Source organism: Dendropsophus ebraccatus, chromosome 2, assembly GCF_027789765.1.
Source record: "Dendropsophus ebraccatus isolate aDenEbr1 chromosome 2, aDenEbr1.pat, whole genome shotgun sequence".
NCBI classification, from domain to species: Eukaryota; Metazoa; Chordata; class Amphibia; order Anura; family Hylidae; genus Dendropsophus; species Dendropsophus ebraccatus.
This window is the reverse complement of record NC_091455.1, coordinates 176742394-176767800: the sequence shown is the minus strand read 5'-3', so window position 1 is coordinate 176767800 and position 25407 is coordinate 176742394. Positions and strand designations below refer to the sequence as shown.

At 44.2% G+C, this 25407-nt stretch overlaps 1 protein-coding gene across 2 annotated transcripts; it reads right to left on the bottom strand.

Moving 5' to 3' along the window:
* Window positions 1-3757: 3757 nt before the first annotated feature.
* On the bottom strand, window positions 3758-24786 carry LOC138784778 (ferroportin-like). Of its 2 annotated transcripts, none has more exons than XM_069960467.1 (8): window positions 24722-24786; window positions 23751-23818; window positions 22587-22746; window positions 20229-20344; window positions 17365-17491; window positions 9988-10242; window positions 7157-7870; window positions 3758-4195 (listed from the first exon to the last, which is right to left on the bottom strand). In XM_069960467.1, the coding sequence occupies exons 1-8, from the start codon at window positions 24726-24728 to the stop codon at window positions 3924-3926; spliced, it is 1719 nt and encodes a 572-aa protein (XP_069816568.1). In that variant the 5' UTR covers window positions 24729-24786; the 3' UTR covers window positions 3758-3923. The 2 variants fall into 2 exon arrangements, with proteins under 2 accessions (XP_069816568.1, XP_069816569.1); XM_069960468.1 differs by lacking the exon at window positions 24722-24786 and adding an exon at window positions 24631-24685.
* Between the last annotated feature and the right edge of the window lie 621 nt (window positions 24787-25407).

Here is a 25407-nt window from a genome sequence, read left to right as displayed (position 1 = left end):
ACCCATCCCTCTCCCATTCCTTGTCTCCAACCCACTTCCATGACTATTGTTTTGTTGTTGAAAAATCAATAAAAACATTTAAAAGGCGCTGATACACCGTAAGGAGCCACCGCCTTCAACCTGCAATACTGATCTGTGCTCCCGGTGTGAGATGGTGGCAGCTGCCTCACACTAGGAGCCAGACCTGACATGCTGATGTCAGAGCGGCATCTGCTGAGGACAGTACAGGTGAGTATGTAACACCGTACAGGGGGCACACTACATTATACCTCATTATGTATTTTTATACACAATGCACACCATCCTAATGAGATATAATAGATTATTTCCTACCTTAGGGTATGTTTACACATACTGGAGTTTCATTGCATTAATGCAATAAAAGACTGCTGGATGGCAATTAAATTATACATTCACATTGAGTTATGGTGCGTTTACAGAGAGATTTAGCTGACAGATTTTTTTAAGCCAAAGCCAGGACTAGATTTGAGAAGAGGAGTAATCTCAGTCTTTCTTTTATTACCTGTTCCCTGTCGGCTGATCGTGGTCTTTCAGCATGTTCTAAAATCACAATGACGACAGACCGCCACTCTCTTCTATGGGCCACATGGACGATCTTATGATTATTCAAGCAGGCTCCCCTCCCCCCAGAAGGAAGCGATTTGAAATACACAGCCTCAATAAGATATAGCTGATTATTGGGGGGGGGGGGGGGGGGGGGGCATTGTATAACAACTTATTAAAGGGGGTGCACATTATATCAGTGCATTATACTGTGACAAACCGTAGTATTAACTGAAATCACTTGCTGTACTGTTGTGAATGATGGCAGAGGTATCCTACTCCAAGATGGCTCCCCCCATCATTGTATCACTCCCGGATTCTGTTCTTATCTCTAGGTGACTGATGGAAGAAACCAATGAACACGACGGATAGGATACACCCCACCCTTTGCTTTGTGCTTACTATATAAACTGCTTGCTACGCAATAAAGCTGGAGTATTACATAGTTACAACGGCTGATAAAAGACATGTCCATCAAGTTCAACCAAGTAGGGGATGGATGGAGGGAAGGGGGATATACAAGGAGGGGATGGATACAGGGAAGGGGGATATACAAGGAGGGGTTGGATGCAGGGAAGAGGGATATACAAGGAGGGGATGGATATAAGGAAGGGGGACATACAAGGAGGGGATGGATACAGGGAAGAGGGATATACAAGAAGAGGATGGATATAGGGAAGGGGGATATACAAGGAGGGGATGGATGCAGGGAAGAGGGATATACAAGGAGGGGATGGATACAGGGAAGGGGGATATACAAGGAGGGGATGGATGCAGAGAAGGGGGATATACAAGGAGAGGATGGATATAGGGAAGGGGATATACAAGGAGGGGATGGATGCAGGGAAGGGGGATATACAAGGAGGGGATGGATATAGGGAAGGGGGATATACAAGGAGGGGATGGATGCAGGGAAGGGGGATATACAGGGAGGGGATGGATGCAGGGAAGGGGGATATACAAGGAGGGGATATATGCAGGGAAGGGGGATATACAAGGAGGGGATGGATACAGGGAAGGGGGATATACAAGGAGGGGATGGATGCAGGGAAGGGGGATATACAAGGAGGGGATGGATGCAGGGAAGGGGGATATACAAGGAGGGGATGGATACAGGGAAGGGGGATATACAAGGAGGGGATGGATGCAGGAAAGGGGGATATACACGGAGAGGATGGATATAGGGAAGGGGGATATACAAGGAGGGGATGGATGCAGGGAAGGGGGATATACAAGGAGGGGATGGATGCAGGGAAGGGGGATATACAAGCAGGGGATGGATGGAGGGAAGGGGGATATACAAGTAGGGGGTGGATGCAGGGAAGAGGGATATACAAGGAGAGGATGGAGATAGGGAAGGGGGATATACAAGGAGGGGATGGATACAGGGAAGGGGAGTATACAAGGAGAGGATGGATATAGGGAAGGGGGATATACAAGGAGAGGATGGATACAGGGAAGGGGAGTATACAAGGAGGGGATGGATGGAGGGAAGGGGAAAGATGATGATAGGTTCTATACATATGCATTTATATTATTTTGGTCTAAGAACTTGTCTAGCCCTGTTTTGAAGCCCTCTACTGTTGTTGCTGTGACCAGATCCTGGGGTAGACTGTTCCACAGATTCACAGTTCTCATGGTAAAGAAGGCTTGTCGCCTCCGGAGATTGAACCTTTTTTTTTCAGGTGGAGGCAATGCCCCCTTGTCCTTTGAGGAGGTTTTACCTGGAACATCTTTTCCCCATATTTCTTGTAGGGGCCATTTATATATTTAAATAAATTAATCATATCTCCCCTTAAACGTCTCTTCTCCAGACTAAACAAATGTAATTCTTTTCATCTCTAGTCATAACTAAGATGCTCCATTCCCCTTATTAGTTTAGTTGCCTGTCTTTGTACCTTTCCAGCTCTATGACATCCTTTCTATGAATTGGTGCCCAAAACTGGACAGCATACTCCAGATGAGGCCGCACCAAAGCTTTATAAAGCGGTAATATTATATCCCTGTCCCGTGAGTCCTTGGCTGTGTTAATGCATGACAATATCCTGCTGGCCTTAGAAGCAGCTGACTGACATTGTGTGCTGTTCTGTAGTCTATTATCTACAAGTACACCCAGATCCTTCTCCATCAGTGACTCTCCCAGTGTAACTCCCCCCAGGACATATGATGCATGCAGGTTATTAGTACCCAGGTGCATAACCTTACATTTATCCACATTGAACCTCATTTGCCAAGTGGACGCCCAAACACTCAGTGTGTCTAAGTCATCTTGTAACATCTGGACATTATTCTAAGTTGCTGTTCGGCATAATCCTTCCGTGTACACGTGTACCTTTTCCATTATCTAATCAGTAGCAGGTAGATAATCACTTGGATACAGAGGGTATCCACAACATTTCCTCTTCGGGGGAGGGGAATTGAGATCCATTATACCTCATTGGGAGTGCACAGTGCATTAAGGGGACACATATTATTTCTTCTACCCTCCAGCTGTTGCAAAACTGCAATTCCCATTATGCATGGACAGCCAGAGCTAAGCTTCAAACTGTGCAGCCATGAGACACAGATGGAAGAAGTCATGGCAGTCCAAATCAGAAAAAAAGGAAAAGGACAACTCAAGAGAAGACATCAACTGTGAGTCACTGATATTACATTACATCAAAGTAAATGCTGTGCCAGGGGCGCCCACTGTCAGCCTCGGCTCTATGCTGCAGACTAGCATCTATAAAATTATTACACCCCCCCCTCCCCCACCCCCACCAAATATCCTGGGCAGTAGAGTTGCGGAGGCCACTGACTATCGTGTCTGCATCTTAACAATAAGAATTAGATCTGTGCATGATAGTACAGTGTCCTTCAGTCTAGTGTGCGGATCTCAACACCAAGGAGTTAAAAAGAACTACAAACACACAGAGAGCTATTATAGAGTAGTAGGCACAGTATGAATATTCATAAGAGCAGATATTGGTCAGAGTAACCTGACTGTGTTGTGCACAGAATAGGCACTATAACACTATACCTATACCACTTTCCATCACTGCAATGGCAGACTATATCATAATCCACCTCAAGAGATATCCAGATGTTTCAGTAAAATACAAAAACTTATAATATAGGCAAAAGCATAGATTTGGTGTTTTAAGTAATGTATGTTGTTTATTTCCAGTGAAGTTGATAGAATCTGTATATGGAATATGGTGGTTCATGTATAAAATAAAAATATAAAAAGAAATGGAACAGATTAGGTGAACATTGGACAAGTTTGCTAAAGTTATCCAACACTTCATGCTAAAACTCATACTACAAAGATTATACTACAAGGAGCACTAGCTACTTAAAAATGGTTAATCACAAGACTATCAGGCAGGAGTATTCGGTGATTCCCTCTCTTTTGTTTTATATTTTTTGGTATAAAAAAAATACATGGTGTGTCCAGCGATCACAAACAGGATCGAGATGATAACCAGGAGCCCAAACTGTTGGGGCTGAGGAGCAAGAATGACCATGATGAAATGTACTAGATCCATCAGGTAATTCATTGAGCTTTGCACTCCGTTGACGACTCCGCGCTCAGATTCCGGAATGTTCTCCTGGAGAAGCTGAGTCACTGTTAAGTCGAAGGACCACAGACCTACAAGAGATAAAATATACCAAAATATTATTACAACCAACAGAAAATAGGAAAATAAAATAAGGTTAGTGTAAAATACGGCATAGTGTTACTATTATAAGGGTAACTTGTTGGAATTACATTCTGTGTCACTGTTACTTAAAAAAAAAAAAAAAAAAAAAACATTAGCACTCTTGTAGGGACATGTCAAAAGTTTTGAATGGTCAGTGTCTGGGTGTGTAAACCACCCACCACTCACTAGAAAGGGAGAGTGCTGCAGTCGCCATGAGGTGTAGTATTTTTGGGTACTATTTTATGAATTTATTCCATTTTCTTAGGAGTGAGCTCTCGTTTTGAGAATGGCTAGGTTTACACATAGTAAAATAAAATTAAATACGGTCATAAGTTCAAGTGAAGACAAAACTTGTAAATAGATTGAGAAGAAAACAGCCATACTTTGCAAAAGCAGTTGTTAATGAACGTGTTCATCATTTGTGCGGTCGTAATGAGTTATGGACATTTTGCCAGCCACTTTCTTATTGACTTAAATGGAGTACATTATAATGAAAATACAGCTGTATTTTTACCCCAGAATTACAGCCGTGTTTTACCTTTACCTGTTAAAGTGTGTGATCATAGCGTTTTAGTTTAATAGTTCAAACTAATATGGACAGGCCAAATTAATTTAAATTTTTAACTAACTTTCCAACTCACTGAATGCACAATACACTGAAATACTCTATGAGGGGGATTTATCAAACTGGTGTAAAGTAGAACTGGCTTAGTTGCCCCTAGCAACCAATCAGATTCCACTTTTCATTCCTCACAGATTCTTTGGAAAATGAAAGGGGGAATCTGATTGGTTGCTAGGGGCAACTGAGACAGTTCTACTTTAGACCATGTTTGATAAATCCCCCTATGTCTATTTTGCTGTAACCACAATCCTTTTAGACATTGCAGGGTATAGTAGAAGTACTAAAATTGTAGGCTTGGAGGCCTTTAGTAGTCTCCTGTGCACCCCACAATGTTATCATTGGCTGTCTGTGTTATGGCTTAGATGTCCTGGTCACTATCATAGTATCTAACAATTTAAATAGCCGGGAACCACAGAAAGTAACTGACAGGTTGAGAAATACATATAGGGTGACGTTATCATAACTGTGTCTGGTGCTGACCCAAGTAAAGGTGCATATTTTGCACAAAGTGTTTGTGAATTTTTGCTGGCTCTGTGTTGTGTTCGCCAAGTGGACAGACAGGGGACGCTGTGCGAAATCAACACGATCACGACAGCAATGGTCTGCTGTCTGTCACTGTGACAGGAGTATATGTAACAGGAGTGGCGGCAGCAGACCGTCGCTTTCCTCAATGCTCCTCCTAGCTTGTTGTCTGTGCGTGTAATAGCATAGGCAGCGGGTGGGGGGTGAGGAGGAAGGGAGAGCTTATCTGACAGGTCGGCGCTCGTTTCCTTCTCAATATCGATGTGAGTAATAGGGGCTTAAGATTCTAACAGGTATAAGATGGTAAATGATAAACTAATAAATTCCCACTGTAGAGTCTCAGAAATAAAAAGTATAAAAACCAATATACTTAGCACCTCCACCCCTCTATTGTATGCTGCTCTTACAAAACACACCTGACAACACAGCTGCATATTAGAGTTAGAGAGTTGCATATACATTTAGATGATATATACTTAATCTGGATACCAATACAAAATTTAAAGTAGTGTCCAACCTATTCCAAGACAAATAAAATGTCAAACATGCTGATCAAACCTGTTCATATGAAATGCATGATCAGTTTGGCCAAGTGCAAATTAGTGGGAACAATTAGTGTTGAACAAGCATGGTCGATCAAGCTTGATCCTAGGGTAAAGGAGACCATACACCTTCAAAAACGGAGGACAAACGATCCTAGGGGGCACCTGGTTAAATGCTCAGGGCTCCCATTGATTTCAAGGGGGTTTGTTACTTGAGCAGTCAAGCATTAAAATATTCTTGACTCAAGTAACAACACTGTCCTATGTGAAGATATGCCATCGCCATATTGATGAAGTACCAAAACCAGTGGACAGGAGAAGTGGACAAGTTGCTCACAGAAACTTTCAAGCCTTTAAAAGAGGCCTCAGGAAAGTAGCATAACCTGCATTACACTTGTACTGCATGCAAGACATGTGCCATTTGAAATCTTGGTTTACTGTGCATATGATAATGGGTGCATAGTAGGGCTATGTTCACACAATGATTGTTTTGCGACCGTCTCTTTGGTCAGCCGTCTTTTGATAATTATAAAACAACATGGTGTGAACAGTCTAAGGGCCATATTAGACGGTTCAATGGCCCCTCTAAGCAGATCGGCGTTTGCTTACCGAGCCTATTACACTGCTCGATAATCTTTTAGCAAGGGCTGCACAGACATTGTTAGCGATGTATACATTACCTGTCCATGGTTCCGGTGTTCTTCTGCCCTCTGCTCACTTTTTGAAGTTGCTGAGGTAGCTTCAGAACGGGTCTCTGAAATGTCAGGCCGCTCAGCCAATCTTTGGACGGGACCGCGGCGGCCAGTGATTGGCTGAGCAGTTTGTGAGTTCAGAGACCCGCTCTGAAGCTACCTCACCGACTCCGGGAAGTGAACAGAGGGCAGAAGAACACTGGGACCATGGACAGGTAATGTATACAGTTTACTTTTTTTACACATCACAGATCGCTGATTTTAGGACCAGACCAAAATACACAATAAGCCAATGATAGTTGTCATTGGCTGATCATTGTCTCTATTACACGGAGCCATAATCAGTCAAATTGGCCTTATTCAGCCCGATTACCGCTCTGTGTAAAGGGGCCTTAGGGTGTAGTTAAATAATTCACAATGGTTGAGTAAAAGAAAGAAAAGTATACTAGATGCACACAAAGTACAATATTATAATATATATGGCCAACTATATTTAGGAATAATTGTAGATTGTAGCCAATGTGAACATACCCACTCTTGCTAATATTACTCCTGAAAACAGCAGTATGATTGAGATATAGGAGTCTGGATGGTCGCCAGCACGTACACTCTCAAACAGCACAGTATTGTTAGTCCAGTGGATTGAGGAGCGGTCTGGAAGGATAGGCTGGTTGATATTCCCTTGAGATGGATAAATATGGAGTTGGTTCTGATGCAGTTTTTCGGTGTTTGATGAAGAATTCACCCCCATAATGACAGAGAAAATGCTCAAGTCAAACGGGCTTCCGGGAGCAAAGACTGAAAATACGCAAAGCATTAAACAACTAACATGGAGGCAGCTGGATATAATTCCTGTGACCACTAAGCCGTAATGTCTTCTTAGTTTGGTAAACAGAAAGGTGCCCATTAATCCTGAGATGGCAGAGACAGCCATGAGTATGCTGAGCAGAGAGCCACTTATCCCCTGAGTGTAGGCGTAACCTGTAGTAATACAATCAAAGCCCAGGACTGTGGTGTACAAGAAGGCCAATCCTAAACCTGCTAAGAAAACAGATTGTCTGTAGTAGGATTTCCAGCCGTCTGTACAGGTACGCAACATTCTGCGTACTTTTTGGAAGCAAACTGGAAGTGATGAAGCGCGTCCTGCTGGTGGCTCTGGAGTCCGGGGCCTCTCTATATTGGGTACACTGGGAATGACTGGTGTGCCAATGAAGTCTCCTATGACTGAGCAGATTGGCAGGTCACCTACAGAAAGAAAAGTCATTTATTAGAGGATCGTTTTCTAGAGGAAACAAGTAGCAACCGCATTGAAGCTATCTGTAGACGTAAAATGGACATTTCACTTTCCAAAAATGGCTCAAAAACACTTAGTTATATTGACCCCAATGGTAAAACATCCCACATATGTGAATTTTACATCTGCAATTATGGTTGTAAAATTAAAGGGGTATTCTGCATAAAATATTTCTTTCATAAAGTTATATAACTTAATATAACTTTGTAATATAACTTTATTAAAGAAAATGTTCTTTAAAGACCAGCCGATATCTTGCATGTCAACTGATCGTGGCACTATTACACCAAACAATTGTCATCCGGAATTGACGGTAATCGTCCAAGTACGCCCGATAATCGTTTGCTGTAATAGGGCCCTTAGGAGAGGCTCTGTATTGCTAACACTGCATGCAGCAGCATTAGTGATATCCAACTGTGTGAGCATCAGAGCTTCTGAAGCCCTTCAGTTCGAACACAGCCACTGGTGGCAGCAGAGTTGCTATGTAGTTGCCATGTAGTTGCCATGTAAAGGAATAATTGTATTTCTGCAGAATACCCCTTAAAAGGAGATGTCCCACCAAAGTAAAAAATTTTAGGCAGGCAGGGGTGTGTGTGAACGTAATAAAGAATGTAGGGTCCCTGTGCCCCTGTGTGGCCGCTGTCAGCTGCCAGATGTCATTCTCGTCCAGCAGTCAAGTGGGTCAAGTACCTGGTTTCTGCAGCTGCAACGTCATGGCCTGGATGAGGGATTGCTCGGTCACCCAATCAGTGACTGAAGTGGTGTCCCCCCCCCCAGTCACTGATTGGCTGAACCGGTGATCCATCAGCAGGGTATGTAACATTGTAGCTGGAGGAGCTGCAGGACACCGGTGGATGGCAGGAATTGGTAAGCCGGCACTGTGAGGGCACGGGGATGGGTAAATAAGCTTTTTTTATTATGTTCCCGCACCCGCCGAAGATTTTTAACTTTGAAGGGACTTCTCCTTTAAGTGTAGGGACCTTTTTTGACTGTTCACTGTCTTAATCTTCTCGTAGACAAAGAATGGAGCATCAAGGCGCATGTATGACTGGCCCTCCATTCAATCTCATCTCCAATGCAGTTGAGGAAATACAGGGGGCTTGGGACCCGTTTGAGTGATTAGCACCACATGCATATGTCTAACTGTGAATGTTTTATTCTAACAATAAGCAATGAAATGTATAGGCTTTAAAAATAAATGTATGCATGTGTTAGGGCCACGGCGACGTCCCGTGCTCCGGACCGCCACCGCACCCTCTCTCCCACTTCTGCAGCAGCCGGTGTCCATATGCAGGGACCCGGCGCTGCTGTTGCTTGGGCCTCGGGGGGCGCCTCACCTCACCGCGCTCCTGCCCGTCGCTGTGCCGGTCGGCGTGCGCGTGCCGGCTGTCTCAGATTTAAAGGGGCAGTGCGCTCCTAATTCGCTTGAATGTCAATCACTCCCCTATAAGTTCCAGCCCTGCCCCCTTCCAGGTGTTGGAGCCTCTACATGCTTCCTATAGTGTTTGGTCCAGCTCCCTGTTGTTCCTGATTCCTGTCCGCTACCTGGTCCCTAGTCCTTGTTCCTGATTCCTGTCCGCTATCTGGTCCCCAGTCCTTGTTCCTGGTTCCTGCTCCTCTGTCACACTATCGCTCCTGTGTTCAGCCTGTCACCTGCGGTTACGCCTACAGACCTCTGCTAGCACCATCTCCTGCCTACTGCTCCTGCCTCGCCTCGCCTGCTGTCACTAGCAACCAAACCAGGGGTAGCGGCCTGGGGGTCGCCTGCCGCAGCAAGCCTATCCCGCCTTGCGGCGGGCTCTGGTGAAAACCAGCGGCCCTTTAGACTCCGCTCCCTGGTGCGGTTTTGTGCCATCGCTAGTGTCGGCCCAGTGGATCCACTACTCCAGGCGTTACAGCATGTCTGCTACCAGAGCAATTCTTTCCCGCCATATTCAGTATCTGTATAACACAGCATCCAAATACATAGTTAGGTGCATTAGCCCTTAGTGCCTATTCTAACATTCTAAATTACAAGACTATAGCTTTTAAACTATATATCGAGTCTCGTTTTTATAAGATGCCATACCTTGTACATTTAGGAGTTCCAGCTGTCGCTCTATGTAATGCTCTCCGATGGGTTGCTGTGCTTTTACAGCCAGCTGAGGTACCATTTTATAAACTCTGGAGAGAAAAATAAATTCCACGAACAGTGAAACCAGATTCCAACCGAGAATAAATCCGCAGCCAACCACATTAGAAGCCCAAGTCATGACTTGGCCCACTGATAATGGGGCAAAGATATTTATTACTTGATCCATCCTTCTCACAGTTGCATTCATCCCTATAGGAGGCAGAGATCACAAACACAATTGATTACATAGAGGTGAGAAAATGTCCACATACTTGTATACTATTGTAACGATACATAAGACTGGAGCAACAAGAGGACTCTTTATAGTGCAACCTTCTAGTTTAAAAGAGAAGTCCCATGAAATCCAAAAATGACAGGAAGGCAGTAGGGTACAAGAATATAAAAAACAAAGTAAACCTATCCTTGTGCCCCATAGCAATGCTCCTGGGTCCAGCTAACAGCCACCGGTGTCCTTCAGCTCTTCCATTTGCAACGTCGCGTACAGGGCATTGCCCGAGTCGCTGACTGGCTGAGCGGGCAATCTCTCAGCCAGGCCATGGCATTTTGTGCAGCAATGTATTTTAAAGGCCACGCAAACAATACAGGTATTGTTCGTGTGGCCCGGCCACTCATTTTTGTTGTGCTGTGTAAAGACACTTTACAAACGATTGCGTTCTCACTGATGGGCACATGTTTGCCACTGTGGGTGGCTGAAGATCGGGTCATGTAAAAAGATCCTTATGCCACTATCCACACAAAAAAAGACACTTTCCAGTGTAATGTTCTTCTTTCCTCAAGCCTCTGCAGCTCTGGTCTCTACCCTTTCTGTGGAACCAGTGTAAACCCTTTGACCTCTAAAAAGCTGTATATCCTAGCAGTGTATTGCTGTCTGGCTCTTCATACCTCAGTTCTTCTGCCCAGGGCCGCCGATAGGGCAGTACAAGTGGTACTGCCGTATGGGGCCCGGACCCTAAGAGACACGGGGGGGGGGGGCCCGCCGGCCGCCGCCCCCCGCCCGCTACGCTAGGGGGGTCCGCACGGCCCCCCTTGCCACCTGTTTTTGAGCATCCCGAGAAGCTGTGGCCACGCAGCTTCTCGGGATGCACTGATCGCTTTAATGTTCCGCCCGCACAGCGGGCGGAACATTAAAGCGATCAGAATACAGGAGAAGGACCTGTCAGCGTCCTCCTCCTGTATTCTCTCCCATAGGCTGCCGGCACTTCATACCAGCAGCCTATGGGAGGCCGGGCCGTGATCATGTGCCCCTCCGGCAGGCGTGACGATGTGACGTCATCACGTCTGCCGGAAGTCCCGTCCCTGCGGCTCGCAAGATGGAGCCCGAAGAGGAGGAGGAAGAGCTGCTGCCTGCACAGCGCGGATTAGGTGAGTAAGATGTTTGTTTTTTTTAGGGGCACCTCTGGGGGCGTTATTAGTATATGGGGGCACCTCTGGGGGCATTATTAGTATATGGGGGGCAACTCTGGGGGCATTATTAGTGTATGGGGGCACCTCTGGGGGCATTATTAGTATATGGGGGCACCTCTGGGGGCATTATTAGTATATGGGGGCACCTCTGGGGGCATTATTAGTGTATGGGGGCACCTCTGGGGGCATTATTAGTATATGGGGGCACCTCTGGGGGCATTATTAGTATATGGGGGCACCTCTGGGGGCATTATTAGTATATGGGGGCACCTCTGGGGGCATTATTAGTATATGGGGGCACCTCTGGGGGCATTATTAGTATATGGGGGCATTATTAGTTCATGGGGGCACCTCTGGGGGCATTATTAACTCATGGGGGCATCTCTGGGGGCATTATTAGTGCATGGGGGTACCTCTGGGGGCATTATTAGTGCATGGGGGTACCTCTGGGGGCATTATTAGTGCATGGGGGTACCTCTGGGGGCATTATTAGCTCATGGGGGCACAGCTGGGAATCCTACATACAGGGGGCACAGCAGGGGATCCTACATACAGGGGGCATCCCACACAGCGCAGTTACTATGGGAGCCTACAGGGGGGAGAAAGGAAAGGAAGTTGCTAGAAATGTGCGGAGCCTAAATTGTTTGTCTCGCAGGTTCTAAGGGGATGAAACGTATCTGGAAGGAATCATCATGGAGGTCTGGGCCGGATGGAGAGGAAAAGGGAAAGTGACGCCTCAGATCAAAGAAGACGTCACCGGTGAGTCACTGTATGACGGTTCTCTTATTTTGTAGAACATCATTTAGTAGGGGCGCCCCGAGGTGAAAGCTACTACATTATCTGTATTTAGAGATATCACTGTGTTATCTGTTGTGTTACATAGGACTGCAGGTGACATCTACATTATCTGTACTCAGAGATATCACTGTGTTATCTGTGGTGTTACATAGGACTGCAGGTGACATCTACTACATGATCTATACTCAGAGATATCACTGTGTTATCTGTGCTGTTACATAGGACTGCAGGTGAAATCTACTACATCTGTACTCAGGGATATCACTGTGTTATCTGTGCTGTTACATAGGACTGCAGGTGACATCTACTACATGATCTATACTCAGAGATATCACTGTGTTATCTGTGCTGTTACATAGGACTGCAGGTGAAATCTACTACATTATCTGTACTCAGAGATACCACTGTGTTATGTGGTGTTACATAGGACTGCAGGTGATATCAGGTGATTTCTCCAGGTTGCAGAAGTTCAAACTTCATCGTGCCCTGGTGTGCTGGTGTCTGTATGTCTGTATACATGTGTGCTGGTGTCTGTATACATGTGTGCTGGTGTCTGTATACATGTGTGCTGGTGTCTGTATGTCTGTATACATGTGTGCTGGTGTCTGTATGTCTGTATACATGTGTGCTGGTGTCTGTATGTCTGTATACATGTGTGCTGGTGTCTGTATGTCTGTATACATGTGTGCTGGTGTCTGTGTGTGAGATCAATTCTAGAGAACTGGCTCATATATCCCATTTTCCCCAGTGGCTTAAAATGTAACCTCTGTTATACAGTTATAAAATTGTAGAACCTAAATGTGAACAAGGTGCAATTCAAATAGACACTTACTTGTATAGCTGTCTCTTGTGCTCTGTATGCAGTGCATTATATTCACCCTTGCAACGTACAATTTATAGCGTGTCTACAAGCCCAGCGGGGCTCATTATGATGGAGACTAAAACTTATACAAGAGTGGGGTAGGGGTTCCCCTGTATTCAGAATGCTGTTGAGTGCTAGGCAATGCCCCGTCTGGGATTATTGAATTTCGAGGGTCTATGCAGAGCAGGATAAAGACACCTCTGCTGCACAAACAGGATCTCCTAGAAAGCGTTCTCACCGCCATGTATTCGCTATCACTGGCTTGGGTGAGCTAAACTAGTCTGCCTGGGGGGGGGGGTGATTTGTATATGCTCACTAACATGGAACAGCCTCATTATATTAGCCTTATCAACATATTCTATGTTAGTGAGCTTACCGGGGGGGGGGGGCTGATATTGGTGAACATATACAAATCAAACAGCCCCCCAGACCCTCGAAATTCAATAACCCCAAACGGGGCATTGCCTAGTACTCAACAGCATTCTGAATACAGGGGAACCCCTACCCCACTCTTGTATAAGTTTTAGTCTCCATCATAATGAGCCCCGCTGGGCTTGTAGACACGCTATAAATTGTACGTTGCAAGGGTGAATATAATGCACTGCATACAGAGCACAAGAGGCAGCTATACAAGTAAGTGTCTGTTTGAATTGCACCTTGTTCACATTTAATTTCTACAATTTTATAACTGTATAACAGAGGTTACATTTTAAGCCACTGGGGAAAATGGGGTATATGAGCCAGTTCTCTAGAATTGATCTGAACCAAATTATACCTCCCAGCAAGGCATGGGGCGAACACACAATTGTTTTTTTATTAATGTGGGGGGCCCAGACACTTTGGTTGTATGGGGCCCCGAAATTCCTGATGGCGGCCCTGCTTCTGCCTTCCTTCACTGACCTGTGTAGAAAGTATTTCCTCAACTCACTAATACATAAGGATTTAATTTTCCATCGAATTTTCCTCTCTGCACCCCACATTAATTTATCCTACTTATTTATTATTTGTGCTTCACAGACTACCTGTACGCACTTCTATAAACTATAGAAAAGAATAATACTACACAAAAATATACTCTCATTCCCATTTCCTCTCTCCCTCCCTGTAACAATATTTCTATGGATGTCTGATACACATATGAAATTTTATGACATAAAAATTTCTACAAAAATATCAAGGTGCGGTGAGAAGGCCAGCAAAGGAACTTGCATGTCCATCATTGGAAGCTGCAGAAGGTGGATACAGAAATTAGAACAAGGAACAGCAGGGGGCGCCACCACTGACATCAATGTAAGATGTCTAATAATAGAAACAGATTTATTTTTTTAAATCAATTTCTTTGCATAGAATACCTATTTTTATACATACTATGGAACGGCACATAATATTTCATGTGGGCACTCAACATGGAACCAAAAAGTAGGTTAAAAAATACTGGGAATATCCACTTTAGGAGTAGTCAGTGAAACAGACAGCAATACACTGCATTAATTAAGCCAAACATGAAGCCCTTCTGTATAATATGTGTTCTGATATGAAAAGCTTCAAAGTATTTAGATATCATTGATATGCAATGGAAACTTTCCTCTAATATGTATGGGAACCTTATAGATGCTTTGTTTATAAAGTAAATTCCTTTTGCAAAAAACACACACACACGGTTATATCCTATTAATATTGTATATTTGGCTTCTGTACAAAAAATAATTCAATGGAAATAATTAAAAGCCTAGGAAACGTTACATCTAAGGGTGTACTAATTATAAAAATCCCAAAGGAAACCAAGTCATCCGTATTCATACGGCCTGAAGCATGACCAATGCATCAAAGCACATGTAACAAAAGCAAGAAGAAATGAATAATTCTATTTCAGTGTTAAAATAACAGACATAACACTTTCCTACAAACATTTAGATCACATTAATGTGCCGCACACATATCACCAATAAAGCAGTGGACTGTAAATGTGTGGCCCTCCAGCTGCTTTAGCTACTGAGGTTTCTACCCTATGCCCTTCAGACTGGATCTCTTTGTTACTGTGTAATTGCTTCTAACTGCTGTGATTGTATTCCTGCATCCCCATAGAATGTATAGTGCTATATCCTCTTGATAATAACATTGTTTATATAGCATCAGCATATTGTACAGCCCTACACTATTATATGAAGCGACAAACACATTAATCATCACTTAAAGAAAAAACACACACATATTCGGAAAATAACACAAAAGGGAATTGGACTTTGCTCTGAGGAGAGGGTTTTTCTGGGCATTATACATTGATGGCCTGTTTTTAGTATAGGCCATCAATGTCTGCTCAGTGGGGTGACAAGCATACTACCCAGCATACCCGGCTCCATTGCTGGTGACAATATCCCGCAGCTCCAGTCCCAGACACTTTTGGATCTGAGTGGGGACCTGGGAAGTGACGTGTTAAGCCCACTCAGCCAGGCGGCGGCTGTACCGGGATCCCACCTCGGCCATCAACTGGCTGTGCAGGTATGTCACGTCCTAGGTCCCCACCCAGACCCAGAAGCGGATAGGACCGGGGAATCAGAGCTGCAGGATACCGGCACCAGAGCTGGAGCTGGGGTTCTCCTTTAAAGTCTACCTGTCATCAAGGCTGCTGCCGTATCAACAGTGAATTCCACTATACAGGCAGAAGTTTGGGTCCCCATGGCTATGAACACACATGAACCCGTAATGCACGTGACCCCTGTTCTGATCCACTGGGGATTCTGCCCATTACGGTATGCATGTTCATAGCCATGGAGACCCGACCTTCCACCCGTAATGTGGATTTCACCCCTTATACGGCGGCAGCCCTTATAACAGGTTACACTTTAAAAGGGTTTTGTTCACACTAAGTAAAAGTATGGCCGTTGTTGCCGATGGCAACAACGGCCGTACTTTTGTGCGGGGGAACAATGCCTGCTTCTTTATGGGATCCCGGCTGGAGCGTACACACAACGTATACTCTCCGGCCGGGATCCCATACGGGGCCACAAATAACTGACATGTCAGTTTTCTGCGGCTGGAATTTAGTAAATTCCGGCCGCAGAAAGCCCTGTCAGTTCACACAGTGAAGCGAGCAGCTCCGGCCGCTTGCTTTACTGTGGGCTATGGGAAGCTCTGATGCGTGCGCGTGCTGATTTGCCCGTATCAGAGCTCTGCGGCCAGACGGATCATCCGGCCGGTACTTAAGTACCGGCCGCAATGATCCGGGCACAGACCGGCCGTTCCGTGATCCGGCCGGGGTCACGGAACGGCTGGTCTGATACGTAGTGTGAACATAGCCTAAGAACTTACAATGAAATATTACTAATGGAATTATACGTGGGAATAAATTTGAAATGATGTATATTAGTGAATGGCAAAAGATACAACCCTCATATATGATGTCGAGATTATCCATAGTGGACCTTCATTTTTGACTAGCTAAGATTGTTTAGGTCTCATAGAATAAATACAATTAAAGGAGTTCTCCAAGATTTAAATGATAGCTAATTCTTAGGAAAGGACAAGAAGATTTGTTCCCTGTACACAATAGACAGGGTGCTGCATTCATAGGAGGAGCACCACAACTCAATCTTCAGGTGCTAAGTGCTAATACCCAGCAGGAAGCTGCTTTCTATAGCTGACACCCTCTGCCTGTGGCTGGCATCAGAGATTACTCTGATGCCGGTCATTTAACTCCCTAGATGTCATTGTTAAATGACAGTTGTTGGTCCCATCTCATTGTTGCAATCACAGGGTGCTGATTGGTTGCCATGGCACTCAGGGACCTTCTAAAGGCATCTGTGGCTGCTATGTTAGAACTCTTACCTGCTACCAATAAAAACTACAGTTCACTGTGCAAAAAAAAGGCCCTCATACAGCTCCATAGAGAAAAAATATAGGGGTCAACACATAGTGATGCTAAGCAATTTTTAAACTGTAAAACAAGACAAAACCCTCTTAACTGTATTTGGAGTTTTAGTCGCACTGACTTAGAATAAAATTAATATCTTGTTTTTAAAATATTAGAATATTAAAAATAAAATATTAGAAAATAATATAAGGCAAAGAAAATGGAATTGCTGCAGCAGTAAGGCGCCTTATACTGCAGTGCAGTAACACTTAAGTCGGGTGCCAGGCTATTAGAGACAACTGCGCACATAGAAATGGCAGAAATACTTTTTTAAATCAGTTTAAAGTCCTGGAGAATCACTAAATTCTTGAGTGCTATGTATTAATATAAGTCTCACCGGCCAGCTGGCTTCTGTTATCTCCTGTAATAACTACGATCCAGTCTTTCTGAATAGTTATGGTCAGCGCCGTACTTGCAAGATTTGCCAGATCTGCTAAAATAATAACCACTCCATAGCAGAATACCTGTGAACAAACAAAAATTACACTTGAACTAGAATTTTTTTTAAATTTCATTGCTCCTACTGGTCTCCTAAACCACAGCAACACTCGCATATGAATGTGTGCAACAATCTATCTAGCTGCATACTAGCTATATGTGCAAAATTAAGCTGTTAATTAAATAAAATCATTAAAATTCTTTGGCTTTGACCAAAAAAATTCCAAAATAAAGGGATAACATTGAGGCAATTGTTACATCTTGTGTACTTACATTTCATGAATGTTCTACAGTTATTTTGATCTCTTATAGAATCCTATATTTACGGTTTAGTTCTTTAAGCTTTTGCTAAACAACAACCAGTAATCCATACGCTTCTTAAAGTGAATGTCCACCCTTAACTTAAAGGAGACCTGTCACCCCCCGCGTCGCCAAGTCCTGCTGCCGGAGCCGGTCCCGGGACAGAGATATCCCGGTGAGAAGCCGGCGCGCGCGCTGTGGAGATGGGTCCGGCGTCTATAGAGAATGAATGGAGCCGTGCGCGCGCAGCAGAGATGAGTCCGGCTCCATTCATTCTCTATGGACGCCGGACCCCACTCCACAGTGCGCGCGCCGGCTTCTCACCGAGATATCTCTGTCCCGGGACCGGCTCCGGCAGCGGGACTCGGCGACATGCGGTAACTATAAGGGGATCTAGCAGGGGACTGAGAGCCTGTCACCCCGGCGCGGGGGGTGACAGGTCCTCTTTAAACTCCATTTTGTTTTTAACTCCTAAAATATAGTTTATTTAACTTGGTTGGAATCCTACCCATGGAGTTAAATAATAAAATTCTGGCTGCCTGTAGTGACCACTAGGGGAAGCTGAAAATGTTAATGCATACAATTATTTTTTTTTTTTACAATGAACTCAGATATAGAGTATACATTAAGCTTTTACTAATCAGAATTTTATCATGTAATTCTATGAGTGTATTAAAGAAGTGATTAGGGGCTCTATGTCACAAAAAACGAGCCTGATCTTCTATCTATCAGATGTTCTAAAAAATAATATTGGACTTTAAACAGGCTTTGTGTTAAAAGGCAGACATTCACAGCATTAGTAAATCACAGCTGCTTCTTTACAAAAAAAAAAATTAATGCCACATCTCTCCTCAGGTTGTGTGGTATTGCTGCTGCCCTGTCCCATTCATTAAAGGGAATTCGTCAGCTCCCGGGCACGACCTAAGGTGGTGACAGTGTGCTGTAGCTGGCAGTCCCCCAGTAAGCATGGTGCCTTTTTGGTAATTTTCCGTGCAGCGGATTATGTACAATCTTATGTCTCCTACTGTCACAGAGCAGTTGTTTGTGCCACACTTGTCATGCATCCTCCTCCCTCTTCATGAATAATCAATGCTGCCCGGCCTCCTGCTCGCTCAGCTGTTAGATTGCAGATCAGTCCTCTGTAGGCAGTTTATGTCTGAAAGAATCTTTCCTCTGTAATGTGTTGGAGCTGTGGTCTAGGGGTAACTCACTTATCTAGGGATCTGACAGCAGGTCATTCTCTGGTTCGAATCCCCTGATGTAAATTAAATCGATGTCTTTTTTTTCCTCATTATTGTATCATTTTTAAGGCTATGTTCACACACAGTATTTTTGCTCAGTATTTTTGCTCAGTATTTTGGTCAGTATTTTGCAACCAAAACCAGAAGTGGATTGAAAACACTGAACGGCTATGTTCACACACTGTTGAAATTAAGTGGATGGCTGTCATTTAATGCCAAATAATTACAGTTTTTTTTTAAAACAACGTCTGATATTTGCCATTAAATGACGGCCATCTGCTCAATTTCAACAGTGTGAGAACATAGCCTTCCTGTGTTCTCAATCCACTCCTGGTTTTTGTTGCAAAATACTGACCAAAATACTGAGCAAAAATACTGTGTGAACATAGCCTTAAAAATGATACAATAATGAGAAAAAAAAGACATCTAGTTAATTTTCATCAGGGGATGAACCAGAGACTGAACTGCTGTCAGGTTTCTAGACAGGTGAGTTACCACAGCTCCAATACATTTGGGAAGAGAGATTCTTTCAGAGATAAACTGCCTACAGAGGACTGATCTGCAATCAGCTGACAGCTGAGTGAGCAGGAGGCCAGGCAGCATTGATTATTCATGAAGAGGGAGGAGGATGCATGACAGGTAGGGATGGTCCGAACCCGCCGAGATTCGGGTTCGGATGAACCCGAACGCTCGGCATCGGATTCCCGCTGTCTTCACGCTCCGTGCAGCGGGCGGATGCAGCTGGAGGACCGCCTGGAAAAATGGGATACAGCCTATGGCTATGGCTGTATCCCATTTTTCCAGGCGGTCCTCCGGCTGGATCCGCCCGCTGCACGGAGCGGGCAGACAGCGGGAATCATTACCGAGGGTTCGGGTTCGCACGAACCCCAGCCGAACTCGGTTCGGACCATCCCTAATGACAAGTGTGGCACGAACAACTGCTCTGTGACAGTAGGAGACATGAGATTGTACATAATCCGCTGCACGGAAAATTACCAAAAAGGCACCATGCTTACTGGGGGACTGCCAGCTACAGCACACTGCCAGCACCTCAGGTAGGGCCCGGGAGCTGACGGATTCCCTTTAAACATATAAAATCAAATACCATCTGATGGGAAATGCGGCACTGTTTTTGGAGTAAACCAGCCATGTTTTACTAATCTTGGAGAACCCCTTTAAGCTGTACTTTAAAGCTGGGAAATCACACACCAACCAGACTTACGGTAAGCCAGCCATGCCAAATCTGTTCTATCTCATTTTTATAGGAGAATACCAGCATCAGGACTATACAGCAAGCGGTGACAGATGAGTTCTGAATGAATAGTGATGCATGTGCAACTGAGGAAGCAAAAATGTATCATTAACAGAAAACATGCACTGAGAGGATTTACTAGGACACCTTCATTGCTTAAAAGGAGAGATAATGTACTGCATATTAAGGGTATCTTCACACATGTTGAATAGGCGAGGAATTGAAGGGGAAAGTTGTCTGCTTGAAACTCCCTCATCTTCAGCTCTGGCGAAGTAGGTGCGTAATTCTAGTGGAATTTAAGCATAATGAGGAAATTCAAAGCCCCAATGACGTCTATGAACCCAACATTGAACCCAACATTGCTCTGGTTCCACTTGAAATTCCTTGCCTATTCCTCAGCATAAACATACTCAGTCTATAGTGGTGCAATGTTGCTTCATAGGTTACATTTAGCATGGACACCAACTATTATACACTTGTACGGACATGGAGAGAAAGGGGCTCATGTGTATCAGAGACCTGCTTGTGGTACATGAGGCAATATGGTTTGATCAAATTATATACTAACTTCTGATGTTGGTTTTTAATGTAGCTGATAGGCTTTCATATCAACCATGTGCAGCTATTTCTGTCCTTTTGGCTTGTGCATATTTTATGTATTCTGTCCCTTTTTTCATTGTGGCTAGCACTCCCCCCTTGTAAAACCCATGTGATCCAAACTAGCAGGAAGCACCTGTGTACATATGGTAAGTGCCTCCTCTTTTTCGCATTCTACCTGCCGGTGGATGGTGAGTAGTGAGACCTTATTCACACTTGTGTTGCTTGGTAGCTGCTTTCTCTGCCGGTGGCAGTGTACTTTATTTACTTATTTATTTGTGTGTGTGTTTTGTTAAGTGTTATACTTTATTTTACTGTCCCACCATGGGGACATCACTATTTGATTGCCTGATTACAGGCACATTACATTGCAATGCAGATCTGCATTGTAATGTGCCTGTAAAATAGGAAAAGCTGACCAGGCGCGGGTCGCGGCAGATGTGGCAGTTGCCCGGCTATCACTGACAGCCAGGACCCACCACAGGATGGCACGGGCGCAGCTCCTGCACCCGTTTTATTTCAGGATATAACTGTATGTCCTTGAGCGAAAACACACTGCAAAAAAAGGACGTACAATTACGTCCTTGGTCCTGGAGGGGTTAAACCATCATTTCCAATGAATTCAATACTATAAAGTCTTAAAGCGAATGTACCATAAGGTACGTCGCTTTAGGATTTTTACATCAATAGACTGGCCCGGCACAGGGATGCTGGTACAGCAGTCCATTTTTTGAACTGCGGGTCAGTTCCAGGTCTATTCCAGGGCACCAGGGGCCCCCAGTGTGACGTTCTGCCCTCCCCTTTGTGACGCTGGTCTATTGGAATCAATGGAGCTGCATCAAAGAGGGGAGGGGCTTTGTCACCTATAGACCGGTGCTGTGCGTGGGAAATGGGCCGTGGTTCAAAAAAAGGACCGCAGCACCGGTATCCCCGCGCCAGTCTACCTTACAGAAATGTACAATCACTTTTAAAACTACAGATGTAGCTGAGCTATTTGTCAGTGAGTCACAGATCATCATTTTGCATAACTCATCATTGTGGTTTTCCATAGCGCTATACAGTCTATGCAAACTGCAAACTCAATGCATTACTTACAATCAGATAGTTCAATAATGCATATAGGGTTCTGGCAGATACCTGCTGACTATATAGAACTCCAAGTAATTACATTTTAGCTACCCTTCTTTTTAATTTAGGATCTACAGTATCCCCTACTATTTCTATACAATAAAAGATCCTAAGGATATTTTACCCCCAATTTATAAACCTTTTTATTTAAGCATTTTTGTAACCTGTTTCAAACATTACGCTAGCACAGCAATGAATTGACATTTATTATTAAATAATGTCCCCATTTCTTTCCTCTTGATATACAAGTGATGTGTTTGTGGATAGCGTTGTCCTGCTGGAAAAATATAACCTGTTATTTGCATTTAAATGAAAGTAGTTCCAGCCAATGCTTTGGTGATGGTGGGGGAGGAAGCTTTTGTCTGTTGCATCGGCCTCATGTAAAAATATACATGTGCAATTCTGCTTTTGAAGTATTTCCCATTTTATTTTAATGTAAATGCACAAGGAAGGCTGCGAGTATTAGTGGTTTTTGGTCTATATTTTGCACAGTAGTAAATCACTGTCAATTTTTAAAAGGGAATATAATGGTGCTTGTATACAGTATATAATTCATCTATAAAGAATACAAGAAGGTGAACCAATTCTTATCATATAACATACCTTTATTTCTGGGTTTCCTGTCTATCCAGTCACCAATTAAAGCCCCAAACACTAGTACAGAGCCGGCTACCACTAAACCAAAAACAGCTGTTAGCAGCAGGTTATGTCCATAGAGTTCAATGAGGAATACAGAGATGGCAAAATGCCACATGCGATCCCCCTGAAAGAAACATAAGAACACCTTCAATAATAGCACATGTATATGTACACCAAATGGATCAATCTATCACAGATATAATAAAGTATACAGTATACAGCAAAGTATACAGTACCTCAGAAGGGCCCCCCAGCCTGATACTAAGCCATCTGTAAGGATTAGGGGTGGAGACTTTTTCCTGGGATTTCTTTCTATTAAAGGGAAACTATCAGCAGGTTAGAAGCATCTCCTTATAGCACATGGGATTCTGAGGATGAAGGTAGATTTCTTACCTTCATCCTTAGCGCTGTTTTCAAGCACTTTGTAGTTTAATCCATAGGCTAATGATGAAGTTTGGTTCACTGGGGCAGGACTACCACCCTCGGTGCACCGATCCCCTCTGGCTGGCCTGCCCCTTCTAATGAATATTAGGGCGTTGCTCTGCGGTGATGTCACTCCAGCACTTATCACTGCAGAGCTCGGGTGGATCAGTGCACTAAAGTGGTAGTCCCGCCCCCAGTGCACCAAACCACCCAATTAGCATTTGGCTTAAACTACAAAGTGCATGAAAACAGCGCTGAGGATAAAAGTAGGAAACTTACCTTCATCCTCAGCACCCCATGCACTAGGGACATAGCAGCTTAGATGCTTCTAACCTGCTGAATGTTTGGGTAGGATGGGTAGGAATTGGCCCATGTAAAAGAGCAAGCAATCAGCCAATAAAAGGGAGAATGCTTCCGTGCTGCCCATCCTAAGTGCTTTTACATATAAAAATATTTACACAAACTACCCCTTTAAGCTCTCCTTTAAGGAGTTTAGAAATATATTACTGGTTCAGGCTGTAACAGGTCCTGCAATACCCCCTGATGTTCCATGCACAGGGATGTTGTAGAGGACATAGTCTAGACACTTAGATCTCTATGACTTTCCCAGTGAGGTATGCAAATAACCACCTGCTAATTTCAATTACTTAGGTTACATCATGGTGTAATGCTACAGTATATATCAAAACTAAATAGTGAACTTACCCATATTGAAAGTGCACAGCTTACATAGACAAGAAATTTTGGTCCCATGAGGTAGCTGACAGCTGGGCCTGATAAAACCAATATAGTTATTTGGTACATAATGGCAACTCAACACTATGCGTATGTTCTTTTGTTAAAAAATCTAGCAAACAAAAATACTTCATACTTAAGCCTCAAAAAAAAAAAAAAAAACTTCAGATGTGACAATATGGGACAGACTGCTCATAACACTGACATTTCTGTACAACTTACTCTTGTCTTCCTTTTATTCCTTTATTTTTTATAAATTGATATATTCCCAGTGAGTAGGTGGGACAAAGCATTGCTTTATCTGTCCTTCCTCTCTGGGATTCATGCCCACAATAAAAGCCTGGCATGGTTATCGAATGCCAGTCAGCTCACTTGTATCATAATAATAATAATTGCAGATTAAAGGGAACCTGTCACCCCCCATGCTGGGGTGAAGGCCACCCAACCCCCGCTAGAGACCCGGATACTTACCCCATCTCGCCAAGTACCGCTCCTGGAGACAGTCCTGGGACCAAGATATCTTTGGCGGAAACCCGGCGCGCGCTGCAGAGATGGGTCTGACGTCCATAGAGAATGACGGCTCCATTCATTCTCTATGGGCATCAGACTCATCTATGCAGCTCGCACTCCGTTCTTTCAACAAGGATATCTCCATCCCGGGACCAGCTCCAGGAGCGGGACTTGGCGAGATGGGGTAAGAATCCGGGGGCTCTAGCGGCCTTCACCCCTGCACAGGGGGTGACAGGTTCCCTTTAGGAGCGACATTGGACATACATAGAACAAAATTACTTAAATTACAGCATAGATGAAATGTAATCAATCTCACTGGCTGATATAATGTGTATACCACCTTGGAAATAGGCAAAAAATCTACACCAGATGTAGCCTCTAATACATTATATTGAATGATAATAATACACACAATAAGGGGGGAGATTTACCAAACATGGTATAAAGTGAAACTGGCTCAGGTGCCCCTAGCAACCAATCAGATTCTACCTTTCGTTTTCCAAAGAGTCTGTGAGAAATAAAAAGTTGAATCTGATTGGTTGCTAGGGGCAACTGAGCCAGTTTCACTTTACACCATGTTTGATAAATTTCCTCCAAAATGGCTATGTTCCCATGACGGTTTTTTCCTGTCCCTCCCTTTCCCTGTCCTAAGTTTTAAAATGACATCCTTCATTTCATAGTTTGGCTTCCCATTAGTGTAAAGACGACTACCGGTACATTATTCTAGCTTGGGTGGACTGATTGCCCTTTGGGTGTGTCTTTAATTGAAAAGTCCATTGAATTTAATATTAAGGATGGTAAAAAAAAACTGTGTAGAGACTTCCGGTTCCGGCGCCATGCGGTGAGGATGTGCTAGACCGTGGCTCCGGGTCCCGACTCCGCATAATAGCTGCTCCGACCCGCACCACAGCCCAGTTGTTGGTCGTCAGAGCCCTGCACGTCCCGGTGGCCAAGATGGACCGCTTTCTCCAATCCACAGGCTCGAAAACCCGCGTCTCTCTGAGGAATCTGGCACAGCGTGAGGAGACTGTCATGGCGGAGGCCCGCCGTGACGCAGCTCAGAGACCTGTCTCTCCCACCCGACCCTCTAAAGACTTAGTTGACAGTGTGGAAGAGA